The sequence below is a fragment of the Acomys russatus genome, chromosome X (assembly GCF_903995435.1).
Source record: "Acomys russatus chromosome X, mAcoRus1.1, whole genome shotgun sequence".
Classification (NCBI taxonomy): domain Eukaryota; kingdom Metazoa; phylum Chordata; class Mammalia; order Rodentia; family Muridae; genus Acomys; species Acomys russatus.
This window is the reverse complement of record NC_067169.1, coordinates 45,073,995-45,088,477: the sequence shown is the minus strand read 5'-3', so window position 1 is coordinate 45,088,477 and position 14,483 is coordinate 45,073,995. Positions and strand designations below refer to the sequence as shown.

Sequence of the window (14,483 nt, the reverse complement as noted above, 5' to 3'; positions counted from 1 at the left end):
CAACAATGATACTGGTGGCAGTAGAAACAACAACATCCTTGGAGATCTTGCCATGGTCCAACCTGCTTTCTACAGGTTTTACTTGGATTCTTTCATTAGCTCCATAAAAATGGTCCTACAATGGCCCCACAAGGGGGACAGCAGTATCATCCAATATCATAGATGAAACAACTGAGTCCAGTGTGGTTAAGAATCTTGCCGTTGCTTGGTTCTCTCTACTTAGAAGATGAGAGAGACGGCATTCAGACCTGGCTAGCCCAGTTCGAATACCTGCCCTCAAAGCAAGAAGGCAGAGGTCCTTAACTTTGGGCAAAAGAAAGGTGTTACACCAAGTGATACCACGTGTCAGCCCCTAAAGCTTCCCCTTTTAGAAAGTGGAAGAGTATCAGTGTTCTGCAGTCTCTCAGCTACAGAGCCAGAGTCCCCAGTCCTGTTACAGGGAGAATGTGGGAGAAAGAGAGGTACCTTGTGTTTTTCCAGAAACTCTGGCGTGAGAGTCCATGGTGCATCTCTGATGACTTCATCCACGTAGCGACAGTGTCTGAGGGCTTCATATCGCTCTGCCTCATTCATCACAGTGAAACCTTTGAATTTGTGAGTGAGGTCATCACTGCAAACTGAAACAGGCAAAGGTATTAAACATTGTTGCCACCCACCCTTTGGTAGACCTGGCTTCTTCAGCAAGATGAAAGGAGGGCAGTCTCACTAGGTACCTGGCATTACTGAACTTGGTTGTTTACAGGAATAAAGAATGATGAGAGGAAAGCAAACCTAAATCCACCAGGAACTTAGTTTCCTTTCACTGTTAACTATAGCCGCATTCTCTTTTATCAAATTTATTCTATATACTAATGTTACTTTCCTTTTTTTTTTTTTTTTCATCCTTCTAGCTCACGCTTTGGTGAATGTTACTATTCAGAAATGAAATGACCATATGAAACCAGATGAGGAGACAAAAGAAAAAGAGAATAACAAAGAGGCCTGCATTGCGTATGGCTAGACTAATCAATAACAATTCCAATTCTTTCACATAATCATTGCACTTAGTAACCCAATTAGTATGTGTATGTATGTATACATACATACACACACACACACATATACAGAGAGAGGGGAGATAGTTATTCCCTGGGTAGCGATACAATGACTATATATTAGGCTATACAATGAAGAGGTGAGAGTTATAAAATACAAGATCTGGCCAGACATGGTGGCGCACGCCTTTAATCCCAGCACTCGGGAAGCAGAGGCAGGTGGATCGCTGTGAGTTCGAGGCCAGCCTGGTCTACAAAAGTGAGTCCAGGATAGCCAGGACTGTTACACAGAGAAACCTTGTCTCAAAAATAAAATAAAATAAAAAATAAATAGATAAATAAATAAATTACAAGATCTGATCCAACAGAGTTCAACCTTCCTACAACTTCCAGTCCTTTCCAGATCTCAGATTCTAAAGCCCTTAACTGGGAATGGGAATTTCCTTTACCCCAATCTGAGAAAGAAATGAGGTTTTCATTTTTTGAAGATTCACTAAAAAATATGCTTTAAAATGAACTAAGCAAAAATTGTACTTACTTGCCTATGTTTTGGTTGGCTAAGGCAGATTTCCTAATGTTCCCTATGTGCCAGGAAGAAAGGTCACAATAAGTAAAGTGTTTATTTACCCAAGTCCTGCTGAGCAACTTGCTGAAACTGGTCAGAGCTGCCCTCACTCCTTGCAATGAGATTTTTTTCCCCTTTGAAACATTGCATACACCTAGTAAATTCTCTGATCTCAAAGGTGGAAGATGGGATTTACAGACAAACTGTCCTCTTTTTTTTTTTTTCTGGAACTAAATCATGTTCTATATCCTGGACCAAATTTGCCCATACGTAAGTGTAGCCCACTGCCATATTCGGCATCTCCAAAAAAAATCCCTTCACACATCTAATATCCAAGTCATCACCAAAATTTCTGGCTCTACCTTCAAAGGAGGAAGAAGGCCACTTCTGCAAATCCTCCTTTGGCTTTGGTGCTCTTGATAAAAGGCTATGAAGTTTCAGACTGGAGGAATATGCTTAGTGATGTAGTGTATTGCATAGTGACCACTTAATGCTAAAGCTTGGTCTACTTTAAAATTGCTAAAATAGACTCTAAACACTCTTGCGAAGAAATGAAATCAGTAAGGTGATGGCTATGTTATCATATGTACATAATTACTATATAATTACCTTGATTTCTATCATGTATATGTAGATCAAAACATCAAATTGTACCTAATAAATATCACAATTATTGTGTCAATGATAGTCATGTGTCACCTAATAACAAGTTTTGAGAAAATCATTGCTAGCTGATCTCGTGACTGTGTAAACACTGACACATGCATTTATACAAACGTAGATGGTATGGGTCAATAACTAGATGTTGCCTTGGTGCAATCAAGAGGCACAGTAAACACAAGATGCAAGGGCTGCTGCCCATGTAAGATTGAACAACATTTTAAAGTAAGCTATTTAAATAAGTAGGTATACTCTAAATTAACAATAGAAAATATAGTGTAGCCAGGGTTTGGTGGCACATAGCTATAATCCCAGCACTAGGAAGACTGAGGCAAGATCATGTGATTAAGGCCAGCCTGGAATGCATAATGAAAACCTATCTCAAACACACAAAAAATATAATATAGCAAATAATTAAGCCAGTAAGATCTTTGTTTCTTATGATATGATACAATACTTATTGAGTATTGTGTACTGCAAATGATTGTATAAACTGTATGTTTTTGAGATGAGCACTCACCGCATAGCCCAGGTTGACCTTTAACTTGAGATCCTCTTGCCTCAACCTTTCAAGTGTTGGTATTATAGGTGTGCACCACCATGGCTGGTGTGGGTGTTTCATTTTTTGATGAGCAGTACCTAGCCCATAGTAGGTTCTTAAAAGATTTGGTGAATGAATTAATGGTGTCCGATGCTTAAAGATGCTCAATGAATGTTGATTAGCATTTTAAATACATAAATAAAATAAGCTTCTATTGCAAGCACATTTTGACAACATATATGCACAAGATTAAGACTCTCTAGACACACACACACACACACACACACACACACACACTGACATACACACACTGACATACACACATATACAAACCTATATTGCTCCTGTATATTTATATCTTCTATAAATACTTCCTGAGATTCTTTCTATTGTAGCCGTTTCAATTATGAAAACACCAACTGACCCACCGAGGAGCTTGTTAAATAGAAAAATGTCTGAGTCAGACATAGTGGTGCACGCCTCTAGGCCTAGACCTCTGGAGACTGAGGCAGGAGGATCTATATGAGTTCCAGGCCAGCCTGGGATGCATAGTGAGTTCTAGTCCAGCTAGGGCTATCCAGTGAGACCCTGTCTCAAAAGAAGTGTTTGATCACTTACTTATTCCACATTAACTCACCAAGCTCCTTTGGCTCCTGTTGCCATTTCTATTTTTAAGATTGCACGGGAGTCAGTGTCAGCCTAGCAGACCCACTTTGTTTCAGTCACTTACAGTATCGAAACCATGGTACAACCTAGAGAGCTGTATAGCTGCGTGTGCAGCAGAGAAAGTAATGCAGAAGCAGGTAGCACATGTATTACCTGTGTCACCGCATGCTTCTTTCTCAGTGTGGGGGATTTTACAGCCCTTTCAATCAAACGGGACAAGCAATTTGTATATTATCAATGTTTTTAATGTAAATAAGAAAGCCGGAGCCGGGTGTGGTGGTGCACGCCTTTAATCCCAGCACTCGGGAGGCAGAGGCAGGTGGATTGCTGTGAGTTTGAGGCCAGCCTGGTCTACAAAGTGAGTCCAGGACAGCCAAGGCTACACAGAGAAACCCTGTCTCGAAAAACCAAAAAAAAAAAAAAAAAAAAGAAAAGAAAAGAAAAGAAAGAAAGCCGGCTGGAGAGATGGCTCAGAGGTTAAGAGCACTGGCTGCTCTTCCAAAGGCCCTGAGTTCAATTCCCAGCAACCACATGGTGGCTCACAGCCATCTGTAATGAGATCTGGTGTCCTCTTCCGGCCTGCAGCAGAACACTGCAAACATAATAAAGAAATAAATCTTTAAAAAAGAAAGAGAGAAAAGAAAGGAAAGCTAAACTTCACCTGGACTGAAAGCTGGTCTATAATGGCTGTGTGTGTTGTAGCATATTGTCATAGTTGCATGTGTCATGGAGTATTCCATATCTGGTCAGGATAACCTAGAGGCAACAATTTTTTACATTGTAAAATAAGTTGATAAAACAAAAAAGAAAATCCATGGTGTGTGTGTGTGTGTGTGTGTGTGTGTGTGTGTGTGTCCACATGTACTCTGCTCTTGGAGGTTTTGATTCAGTGGGTCCCTGGTGGGGTCCACACAGCTCTGTCTTTGACAAGCTTTATGGGTTATTCTGATGCTTACAGTATTTACGACTCTCCTGAGGCATAATATGAACAACTTGAGGAAAGAGACCAGCACGCCTCTAAATCATCCATAATGGTCAGAGGCAGCACAGGGTGTGGAGGGCAGGCAGTAGGGCCACAATGACTATGTATCGATCCACTGATTGTGTCAGCTTCTGACTCCATAAACAGGAACCATTTATGGACCACACTATTCTGTTTTAAAACAGATCTAGGATTGCTTAGATGGTCTTTTAGGACTTTGAAAAATCATATTGAATAGAAATGGATTTCAGATCTGTCAATTTCCTACGTCAGACAGCACAAAACTAGGTCCATCCCATATCCTTGCCCCCTTTGAACCTGTACCTGAGCATTTTCATATGACTTTTTACATGATCACAAGATAATGGCCCCCCCCCGATAGACCACAAAGAAACCAAACATTCTGTTTACAGCAATACATGACTCTTTTCATACTCCAGAAGTGACCTCAAGAAGCAGCTGAACATGCTGACCCACATTGTCTGAACATTAATTACGCCCAAAGCAGCCTTGTTGTTCTTGGCAAATGCACTCTGACAACCAGATGGAGAACTCCAAGCAGTGGTATTCCACGGATGAGTTCATTGCACTCTCTGGGAGCTCCTGCTGCAGCTAACCTACCCTGGCAGCTCACTGTGCTCAACGCGGAGCACCCTGCAGGACAGAGAAAATAGCATAGGACTTGAATTTTGGACCCCGAAAGACTCAGATTCCTTTTGTGTGTGATTTTTGGTTTTTGGTTTTTGGAGACTGGGTTTCTCTGTGTAGTCTTGGCTGTCCTGGACTCGCTGTGTAGACCAGGCTGGCCTCAAACTCACAGCAAGCTGCCTGCCTCTGCCTCCCAGAGTGCTGGGATTAAAGGTGTGCGCCACCACCACTGCTGCCACTGCTGTAGCCACTGCCACCACAACTTGGCAAAGACTTGGATTCTAATCCCAGCTCTGTTCCTCTTTTACTGGGAAAGTTGTCCAGACTCTAATTATCTGGCCTTTAAAATAGGATGAAATTTTGAGAATTCAATTTGATGATCCACACAAGCAGAGAGCAAGGCTCTAAAATATTAGCTACTTATTAACAATAATAGTAATATAGAACCATTGGTGGAAATATTCCTTTGGGTTTTGTACTATGTTTCCCTTGCCCTATCTCCAATTGTTTGTCCAAGGCTCTTGCTACAAACTTCTTGTAGAAGTGCTAATGATTAAGATGCTGATACACATTGCTTTTCTGGCTAGAGCTCCTTGGCGGACTTGTATAAGGGAGAAGATAACAAAAGAAAAGATTCCATCAAGCGGTGGGCAAAAGGCCAAGCATCTATGGAAACCACAAGCAGCGGGGCTAGTGGCAGAACCTTAAGAGAGATGAAGGATGAACATCTCTAATAATTGGTGCTCAAATCTGGCTGCAGACCTCAAGTGCCTCATCTGAGAACGGTACAATGAGGTCACCCTCTGCTAGTAATTATGCAGCACTGGATGAAGAGGGCAGTGTAGAATGCGAGCTGGGCTGAAGACTAGGAAACCCCTCTCCTGCTTTTAGAGACTGCAGAATGACAGCAAAATAAGGACTAAGGTTGACTCCCCCATCTGCCACACAAAGTGGAATCTTAGAAGAATATGGCTTTTTTTTTTTTAAGAATTGTTTTCATTGTTGTTTATATTTCCATGGTACGGGGGGGGGGGATGAAATCTGGAGCCTCCTGTATAATAGACAAACAAGTACTTTGCCACTGACCTATACCCTCAGCTGTAGAGGAATACTTCATTTAATTAATAAAAATACAATAGTGCATAAACCCAAGTTTGTGAAGTAATATTTACATCTACTGTACTAGAAGTTACCATCATAGTAGTACTAGGACTACATTTATTGTTTTATTCTGTTCTCTTGCTTTGAGGTGGAGATAGGTATTTGGTGAGACTTAAATCCTTCAAAAAATAGGCTTAAAAGAAATCCTCTTTGTTGTAACATTTTATTTATTTATTTTTTATTAATTTATTCTTGTTACATCTCAATGGTTATCCCCTCCCTTGTATCTTCCCATTCCTCCCTCCCTCCCCTTTTCCCCTTATTCCCCTCCCCTATGACTGTGACTGAGGGGGACCTCCTCCCCCTGTATATGCTCATAGGGTATCAAGTCTCTTCTTGGTAGCCTGCTATCCTTCCTCTGAGTGCCATCAGGTCTCCTCATTCAGGGGACGTGGTCAAATATGGGGCACCAGAGTTCGTGTGAAAGTCAGACCCCACTCTGCACTCCACTGTGGAGACTGTCCTGCCCACTGGCTAGATCTGGGGAGGGGTGTTGTAACATTTTAAATTATTGAGCTGCACCTTAATATGGAAATGGATTGGGGGGGTTGAGACAGGGTTTCTCTGTGTAGCCTTGGGCTACCCCAGACTCACTTTATAGACCAGGCTGGCCTAGAACTCATAGAGATCCACCTGCCTCTGCCTCTTGTGTGCTGGGATTAAAGGTATGCGCCACCACGCCCGGATTGAAATGGGTTCTTAAAAATACTTTGTAAGTGGATAGTATTCTCAGTTCATTAAGATGCTGACAACATTATAAGATTGTACAGGAAAAAATTCAAATCATCACTGGTTGCATGCTTAAAAATCATACATGCAAGTATTGTAATCAAAATGTAAATATGTAACTGTCAGTTACTAAAACTGAAAAGTAAACCACAGCATTTCTAGTTTCTGGTCCTCTAATGAACTATTTCTAGAGGCCAGTGAAATGGCTTAGCAGGCAAAAGCACTTGCAGACAAGCCTGATGACCAGAGTTTAATCCCTGAGATCTAAATGGTAGGAGAGAATTGAATTCTACAAGTAATCCTCTGACTGTCACACATGTACCATGGAGCATGCACGCACTCACGCACAGATGCACTGCGCGCACTTGCACGCACACGCGCATGCTCGCGCTTGTGCACACACATACACACACACACACACACACACCAAAACAAACAAATAATTTCCAAAGACTTCCACCAAGTACCTGTGCATGTACTTGGATCAACAACAGTGGTTTTGTGAATGAAACCTTAGCTCAGCAGCACCCAGAGGAATTCCCACAATAAATCTACCAGTAGATGTAATCAGTGTAACACATCCTTTCAACTCACCACAAGCATTTTTATTTGTTCGCACATAAACTGAGAGTCAGCCATTCCACCAACAAGACAAAATAACTTTTCCTTAAATATGTCCTAACTCTCCTCAGGTTAGAGCTGTCTGCTGTTAAGTTGGTTTGTCGCACTCTGAAAAGATAATCTAAGACAAAGATCTCCTCATACTGAGAACAAACACATAGCCCCAAGGGCATGCAGAGGCAGCTCGGTGGGTGCTTGAGAACAGGGAGCTTTAAAGGTACCAATGTCCAGAACCTCAACTCCTAACAGTGCAATTTCCTAAAATTAATATGCAGAGAAGGTCCTTATATCTGAAACTGCCCTCATCGCAATTTCCGAAAGAAGTCCCATCCAAACCTCAGGGTGGTGGATTGCAAAGGGTGAGGGGTGACGACAAACCTTAAAGACTGTTCAGAGCATCCTGAACCTATCGAGCAGTGGTCCTCAACCTTCCTAATGCTGGGACCCTTTAATGCAGTTCCTCGGGTTGTGGTGACTCCCAACCAGAACATTATTTTCGTTGCTACTTCATAACTGTCATTTTGCTACCGTTATGAATCATAATGTAAGCATCTGATATGCAGGGTATCTCTCATATGCGACCCCTGTGAGAGGGTATTTACTCTCCCCAAGGGGGTCGTGACATACAGGTTGAGAACCGCTGCTATGGTGCCTCCTGGTCTTTCCCTCCCTTTTCTGTTCCAAGTGAAAGCTGGTGTTAGGAACCAAACAGAACAGAATGGAGAATGATGCAAATTTTGGCCTAACAATTTTGCTTCTGCTTCTCTCATCTATTACCAGAGAACACATGGATATTGCGGGGCAAGGTTCAGGAATTCAAAGCAAAAAGAGCACTGGAAAGAAATATTGAATGTGAAAAATAGCTTTTTCATGTAGTTAAGGGTAAGCATTTTTCTAGCTATTCTCAACACTCATATTGAATCCTAAAAATGGCTTTTCTCTTGTCGTTAAGAGTAAGCATTTTTTCCAGCTATTCACTTCAAAATCACTTTAATAAGCCAAAGCTGTATAGGCTGCTACGGCTGCATCTCAAAAATGTATCTGGAATATTTTCCAGAATTATAAAATTTTTAAGATACACTGGAATAAAGACATGGGTAAAACATTTACATTATTTTTACATGCATCACACTATATTTTACATGCATTCTTTTAAAGAAAGTTAAAAAGTATTTTATAAATTCCCATCATAAAATATTTCATTTACAAATAGGCCTTATCCCATTTTATCTTCTAAAATGTTTATTTTCTACCTCCTCATGGTAAAAGAAAAAAATTAAGTTACCTACAAATGATTTTGAGTAATAGGCCTCTTTCTCTCTTTAAATACATAGGAAACTTTTAATCATGGCACCTAATAAAGATAATTGAGTTATTTCTAAGTTTTACATTTGATTTTATGGAATTATTCCTGAAATCCAAACACTACAATTTGATACACACATACACATGCACAAATATTTTAAAAAACAAGTAACATGCCTTTTATTTTATTTCTTATTTATTTTTTTATGAAACAGAGCTCCTCTGTGTAGTGTGTAGCCTTGGTTGTCCTGGAATTCACTTTGTAGAACAGGCTGTCCTCTACCTCAGAGATCCTCCTGCTTCTGCCTCCTCAGTGCTGAGATTAAAGGTGTGCACCACCATGCCTACCTCAGAATAGCATGCCTTTTAAAAACATATTTCTCATGTGAGACCCTGTCTCAAATGGGGGGATGGCTCAGCAGTTAAGAGCAAGTACTTCTCTTGTAGAAGACCCGAGTTTGGTTTCCAGCACCCTCATCAGGTGGCTTATAAGCCGGCTCACAGCCACCTGTAATTTCAGTTCTAGGGAGATGCAACGCCTTTGGACTCCACGGGCACAAAAAGTGTACTCACATGCACAGATGCCCCACCAACCCACATAATTAAAAACAATAAAATAATTATTTTAATTCCTATTTCTCTTCTTATAAATACCCTATAATTTTATCTGTGAATTGTATCACATTGCAACAAATTAAGTATGAGAGCTCATTGTCTTGTTTATAACATTTGTTGGATTTGACTAGCTTTACTTTATATAATATGTTTTATAATCATTTCTCAGTATTTTTATAAGCTTTATGGAATATATTAATATAGTTGAATTAAAAGCCATCATGTTGGTCTCCAGGTTTTTAGTAAATCTGACAATAAGGACTCATTTTTACCAATTAGAGTAAAAAGGTATATTCTGCAAATTCAGTAGGCTAAAATCTCAGCCTCAACACTTTGTTTTTAAAAAAATGCTTTAAAAGTAAGTGCCAAATTTTTTTCCAGAAATTGTTAGACTGGCAATGGTGTAACACAATTTACCAATACTTCCATTTCCCGTCTCTTTTAGCGAGTATCTGCTTGAATAAGTTGCTTTCAAGTAAAGTAGCAAGGGTGATAATTAAGAGCCATTTGATAAGTCTTGATAAAAACCTTTTGTTATAATTTCCCAGAAAGGGAAAGAACAAATGATTCTAAAAGCTTAGTAACAAATCTCTTTGCAGGTCAGACCATCTCCAATCCTTTCTTTGCAAAATATCTTATCAGACTGCCACTTGACAAACAAATAAGATTGCTTTAACGGCAATAATAATAAATTGTTTTTGTGAGTTAGTGCCAATAATTCAGAGAGAATTTAAGGAATTGAGTGATAGCACTTTAACTAACTCTTTCCTTTCCTACCTCTATGTTTGTGTGAACAAATATTCCAGGGCTTAACAAAGCAACATAAACAAATCACCGCTACACCTTGCCTCTATCTGGCAATAAGTTATGCTCACCCACAGGCACATCCATACATAAGAGTATCCCTATTCAAGCCTGGCATGGTGGCGCACACCTTTAATCCCAGCACTCGGGGAGGCAGAGGCAGGCAGATCGCTGTGAGTTCGAGGCCAGCCTGGACTACAAAGGGAGTCCAGCACAGCCAAAGCTACACAGAGAAACCCTGTCTCAACCCTCCCCCAAAAGAGTATCCCTATTCATCTTATTAAAAGAGATCAAATTTATTTTATGTTTAATAATAACTTATCAAAATGCATAATGTGGTACTTGTTTGTGTCCAGATTTACACACATATCTCTTTTAGGGACCATGACAGAGGCAACTAAAAGATTTGCAAGTTATAAAGTATCACACTAGGAAAAATTATAGGTAAGAACAAATTTGAAGAAAAAAAGGGAAATTTATAAAATATTTGCAAAAATTAAAGGGGTTTGTTTTATAATCTGTAAATATATACTGGTACATTTCAAAGTTTTTGGATGCATTTCAGTGGAGGCATTTAAGAGACTGAGAAACAGTGTTTAATTAAATTAATTAATTTAATTGTTTTGGGATAGGCAATGTTTCTTGGATAGCTCAAACTGGCTTGGAACTTGCACATAGCCCAGGCTAGCCTCAAACACAGGATTCTCCTACCTTAGCCTCCCAAGTTCTGGGATTACAGTTGCATATCAGCATATGTGAGTACAATTTTGTTTTAAAATTTCAGTGTGAGAACCCCTGGTGTGGCATATTAAAAAGCTTAAATGTCACCATACCTTTGTGAGAAAAAAAGTGAAAGGAAGAAATAAGTGAAAAATCAACAAGGTTTCATAGATTTAGCAAAGAAATGAAGACAGAGGGCAAACTGCTACTAAAAGGAAGAAGAGAAGAGAAAAATGGGACAGAGAGACAGAAAGAAGGAGAAGAAGTGGAAAGGAAGAGGGAGGGAGGGAGAGAGGGAGGGAGGGAGAGAGAATATGAATGTATATATATATCACAACTCACTGAACCAGAAATCCACAGAAGGAAGCCTCCAAAGGTGCCAGTGGCAGCAGAATATACAATGACAACTTGCTGAGGCTTGTGTGGACCCATGTGAGAGTTTAAAATCCTGGGCCACATAGTTAATAGTGACCCACCCATGGCACACCATCTATGAGCTCAGCTCACCCAGCTAACTGAAGCCCACATGCTGCAGAGGTCATCCCAGGGCCCCGGGAGCACAGAAGAATCCTGATGGCAGTGCATACTCTGGAGATGGGACCAGGACAGAGAAATGAACACAAAATTGTTTCACTTTTGGGTCCCTTCATATGACTTGCCTAGTAGTTAGCCACTGCTTTTCCTTCCCATCTTGTCCTCAAAGAATGCCATCTAATAGTCACCATGCCTAGTACCCTTAGCAAAATCTGCAAGTTTCCCTCTGAGATTTCCAGAAAAGAGGTTTTTTAATACTTGTGTAATACAACACAATACACGATACTGGAATGTCCTGGCTGTCCATTTTTTTCCCTCTTGGCGATCTCAAGGCTTATAGTGCCTAGTCCAATGACATATCACGGAGACTGATCACAGTGGGTGGCTATGAAAGTAATCTCAATGAATGGATGTACTGCTTCCAGAGCTACAGAAGTGACATGCAGGTCTCCACAGTCAACTCCTACATTTTCATCAAAATAGAGTGGGTATGCCTTCCAGAGGAGGAAAATGTCAGTCTACATCAAACCATGTTTCTCTTTCCATACTCTTAAGAAGTAAGTCAGCTCCTTCACTGTGAACCGAGATGGCCTGGATGTATACATCTCCCTTTTTCTTTCTTTCTTTCTTTCTTTCTTTCTTTCTTTCTTTCTTTCTTTCTTTCTTTCTTTCTTTCTTTCTTATGTAACAGCCTTGGCTGTCCTGGACTCACTTTGTAGACCAGACTGGCCCTGAACTCACAGCAATCCTCCTGCCTCTGCCTCTCTGAGTGCTGGGATTACAGGCATGTGCCACCATGCCAGGCTAAATCTCAATTTCTTTATCACACTCTACCCAGCTGTATAACCAATTAGGTCTGTCTTATTAGCATGGCACTGCCCTCAGTGCTACAGGTCACACACAAATAAATAGATACTGGCCTTGTGCACCACCAACCATCCTAAACCCCTTTTGTTCTCCATGATTTGAAATTAGAGTAATGTCTCTTTTTCTTCCATCCTCTAGAACACTTCGGAAACATAAATTTGATCATGTCACAAATAGCAGGAGAAAGGCATTAATGGAAAGTATGAGGTGGCTACCCTTGGTGGTGTCATTAATCTGTCTCTGGCTTTCTCTTTCTCTCTGGTGCGGTGCTACACAATGCCATGATGTGATTTCTCCTATGGTTTTAAATGTCACTTTAAATTTCAGGTAGTGAATGAGTGAGGTGGTATGGGCTGAACTGGAAACATTAGCAATGTCAGGTTTTATTGATGGACATCTGAAAGGGGTACTTTTCAGGAAGCACATTATAAGGGGGTTTCTGGACAAAGAAAATGCACTTCTTACCTCCTACCAACAAGTAGCTGTTGGGAAACAGTGTTTTTGCTTGCATAAGTGCCCTTGCGTGACCTGAGTGGAAGAGGTCAAATATTCCATCTGCATACACTCTCACAGGCCTGTCAACTGTGGAAGAAAGAGACATGGTTAGCACAACGGCCAAGGAAGATGCCCCATTACCTTCCATTAGAATAGTGTCATAAATTTACCTACAGAAGACCCAATAGCCACACACTATCAGTTTAACAGTTCATGAAATGGATTTTTAAAAAATAGAGTCTTCTAAAGGTATCAAAATACAAACAACAAAAACTTAAGATCAAAACACACAGTACTACCCAACAAGGAAGACAAATACAGAACACTGGGGTTTCTCTTTACTCCAGACACAGTCCAAATTCCTGAACCAGTGAAATCTACCTGTTGCTGGGGAAACTGAGGTTATCTTTTAGAGTTCTTCATCTTGTTAATAAAGATTTTGGAAAGCCAAGCTTGAAGATCCACACCTGTAATCCCAGCACTAGAGGAGGCAGAGGCATGCAAATCACTATGAGTTCGAGGCCAGCCTGGTCTATAAAGTGAGTCTAGGACAGCCAAGGATACCCAGAGAAAACCTGTATTGAAAAAACAAAAAAAAAAATTAAGATTTATTTTTTATTATTATGTATACAGTGCTCTGTCTGCATGTACATCTGCAGGCCAGAAGAGGGCACCAGATGACATTACGGATGGTTGTGAGCCACCGTGTGGTTGCTGGGAATTGAATTTAGTACCTTTGGAAGAGCAGTCAGTGCACTTAACCTCTGAGCCATCTCTCCAGCCCATGTTTGTTTGTTTGTTTTTAGAAACGGACTTGGAAGGAGACCTGAGGACAATTTTAAGCATTTAAGTAAAAAGTAGAGTTTAGGTGAAAGTCCTGCCAGTCACCAGAAAGACAGATGGAGAAATAGCCATGCCTTTTAAGTTAGTCTTGGAATAGAAATAGATTATTAAGGAAGGGGAAAAATCACTCTCAGGGGCCAGCTGTGGTGGTGCACACCTTTAATCCCAGCACTTGGGAGGCAGAGGCAGGCAGATCTCAGTGAGTTCGAGGCCAGCCTGGTCTACAAAGTGAGTCCAGGACAGCCAAGGCTACACAGAGAAACCCTGTCTCAAAAAACAAACAAACAAAAAACATCACTCTCAAGAATGGCATTGAAGGCCGGGTGTGATGGTGCATGCCTTTAATCCCAGCACTCAGAAGGCAGAGGCAGGCGGTCCAATATGAGTTCGAGGCTAGACTGGTCTACAAGCGAGTCCAGGACAGCCAAGGCTGTTACACAAAGAAACTTGTCTTGAAAAAAAACAAAACAAACAACAAACAAACAGAAAGAATGGTAGTGAAGGTGCACGCCTGTAATCCCAGCACTCGGAGAGGCAAAGGCAGGCAGAGCTCTGTGTGTTTTTTAGGTCCCCCTCCCATTTGTGCCCAAGCACTTTGTTTCATACAGGCTCTGTTGCTTAGATGATCGCGGGTGAGAACGGGCTTCCAGACTTCCTCTGCAATCTCTCTTTTTTCATGTTAAGGTTTTTTTT

The 14,483-nt window shown here is 40.7% G+C and overlaps 1 protein-coding gene across 1 annotated transcript in view; it reads right to left on the bottom strand.

Moving 5' to 3' along the window:
* The window catches only part of Pcyt1b (phosphate cytidylyltransferase 1B, choline), a 71,279-nt gene that overhangs the window by 24,836 nt on the left and 31,960 nt on the right, over positions 1-14,483 (bottom strand). The window contains exons 3-4 of the mRNA XM_051142382.1: positions 12,918-13,034; positions 466-617 (exon numbers count right to left, since the gene is read on the bottom strand). Coding sequence (XP_050998339.1) covers positions 466-617; positions 12,918-13,034 — 269 coding nt within the window. The remainder of the gene's footprint in view (positions 1-465; positions 618-12,917; positions 13,035-14,483) is intronic.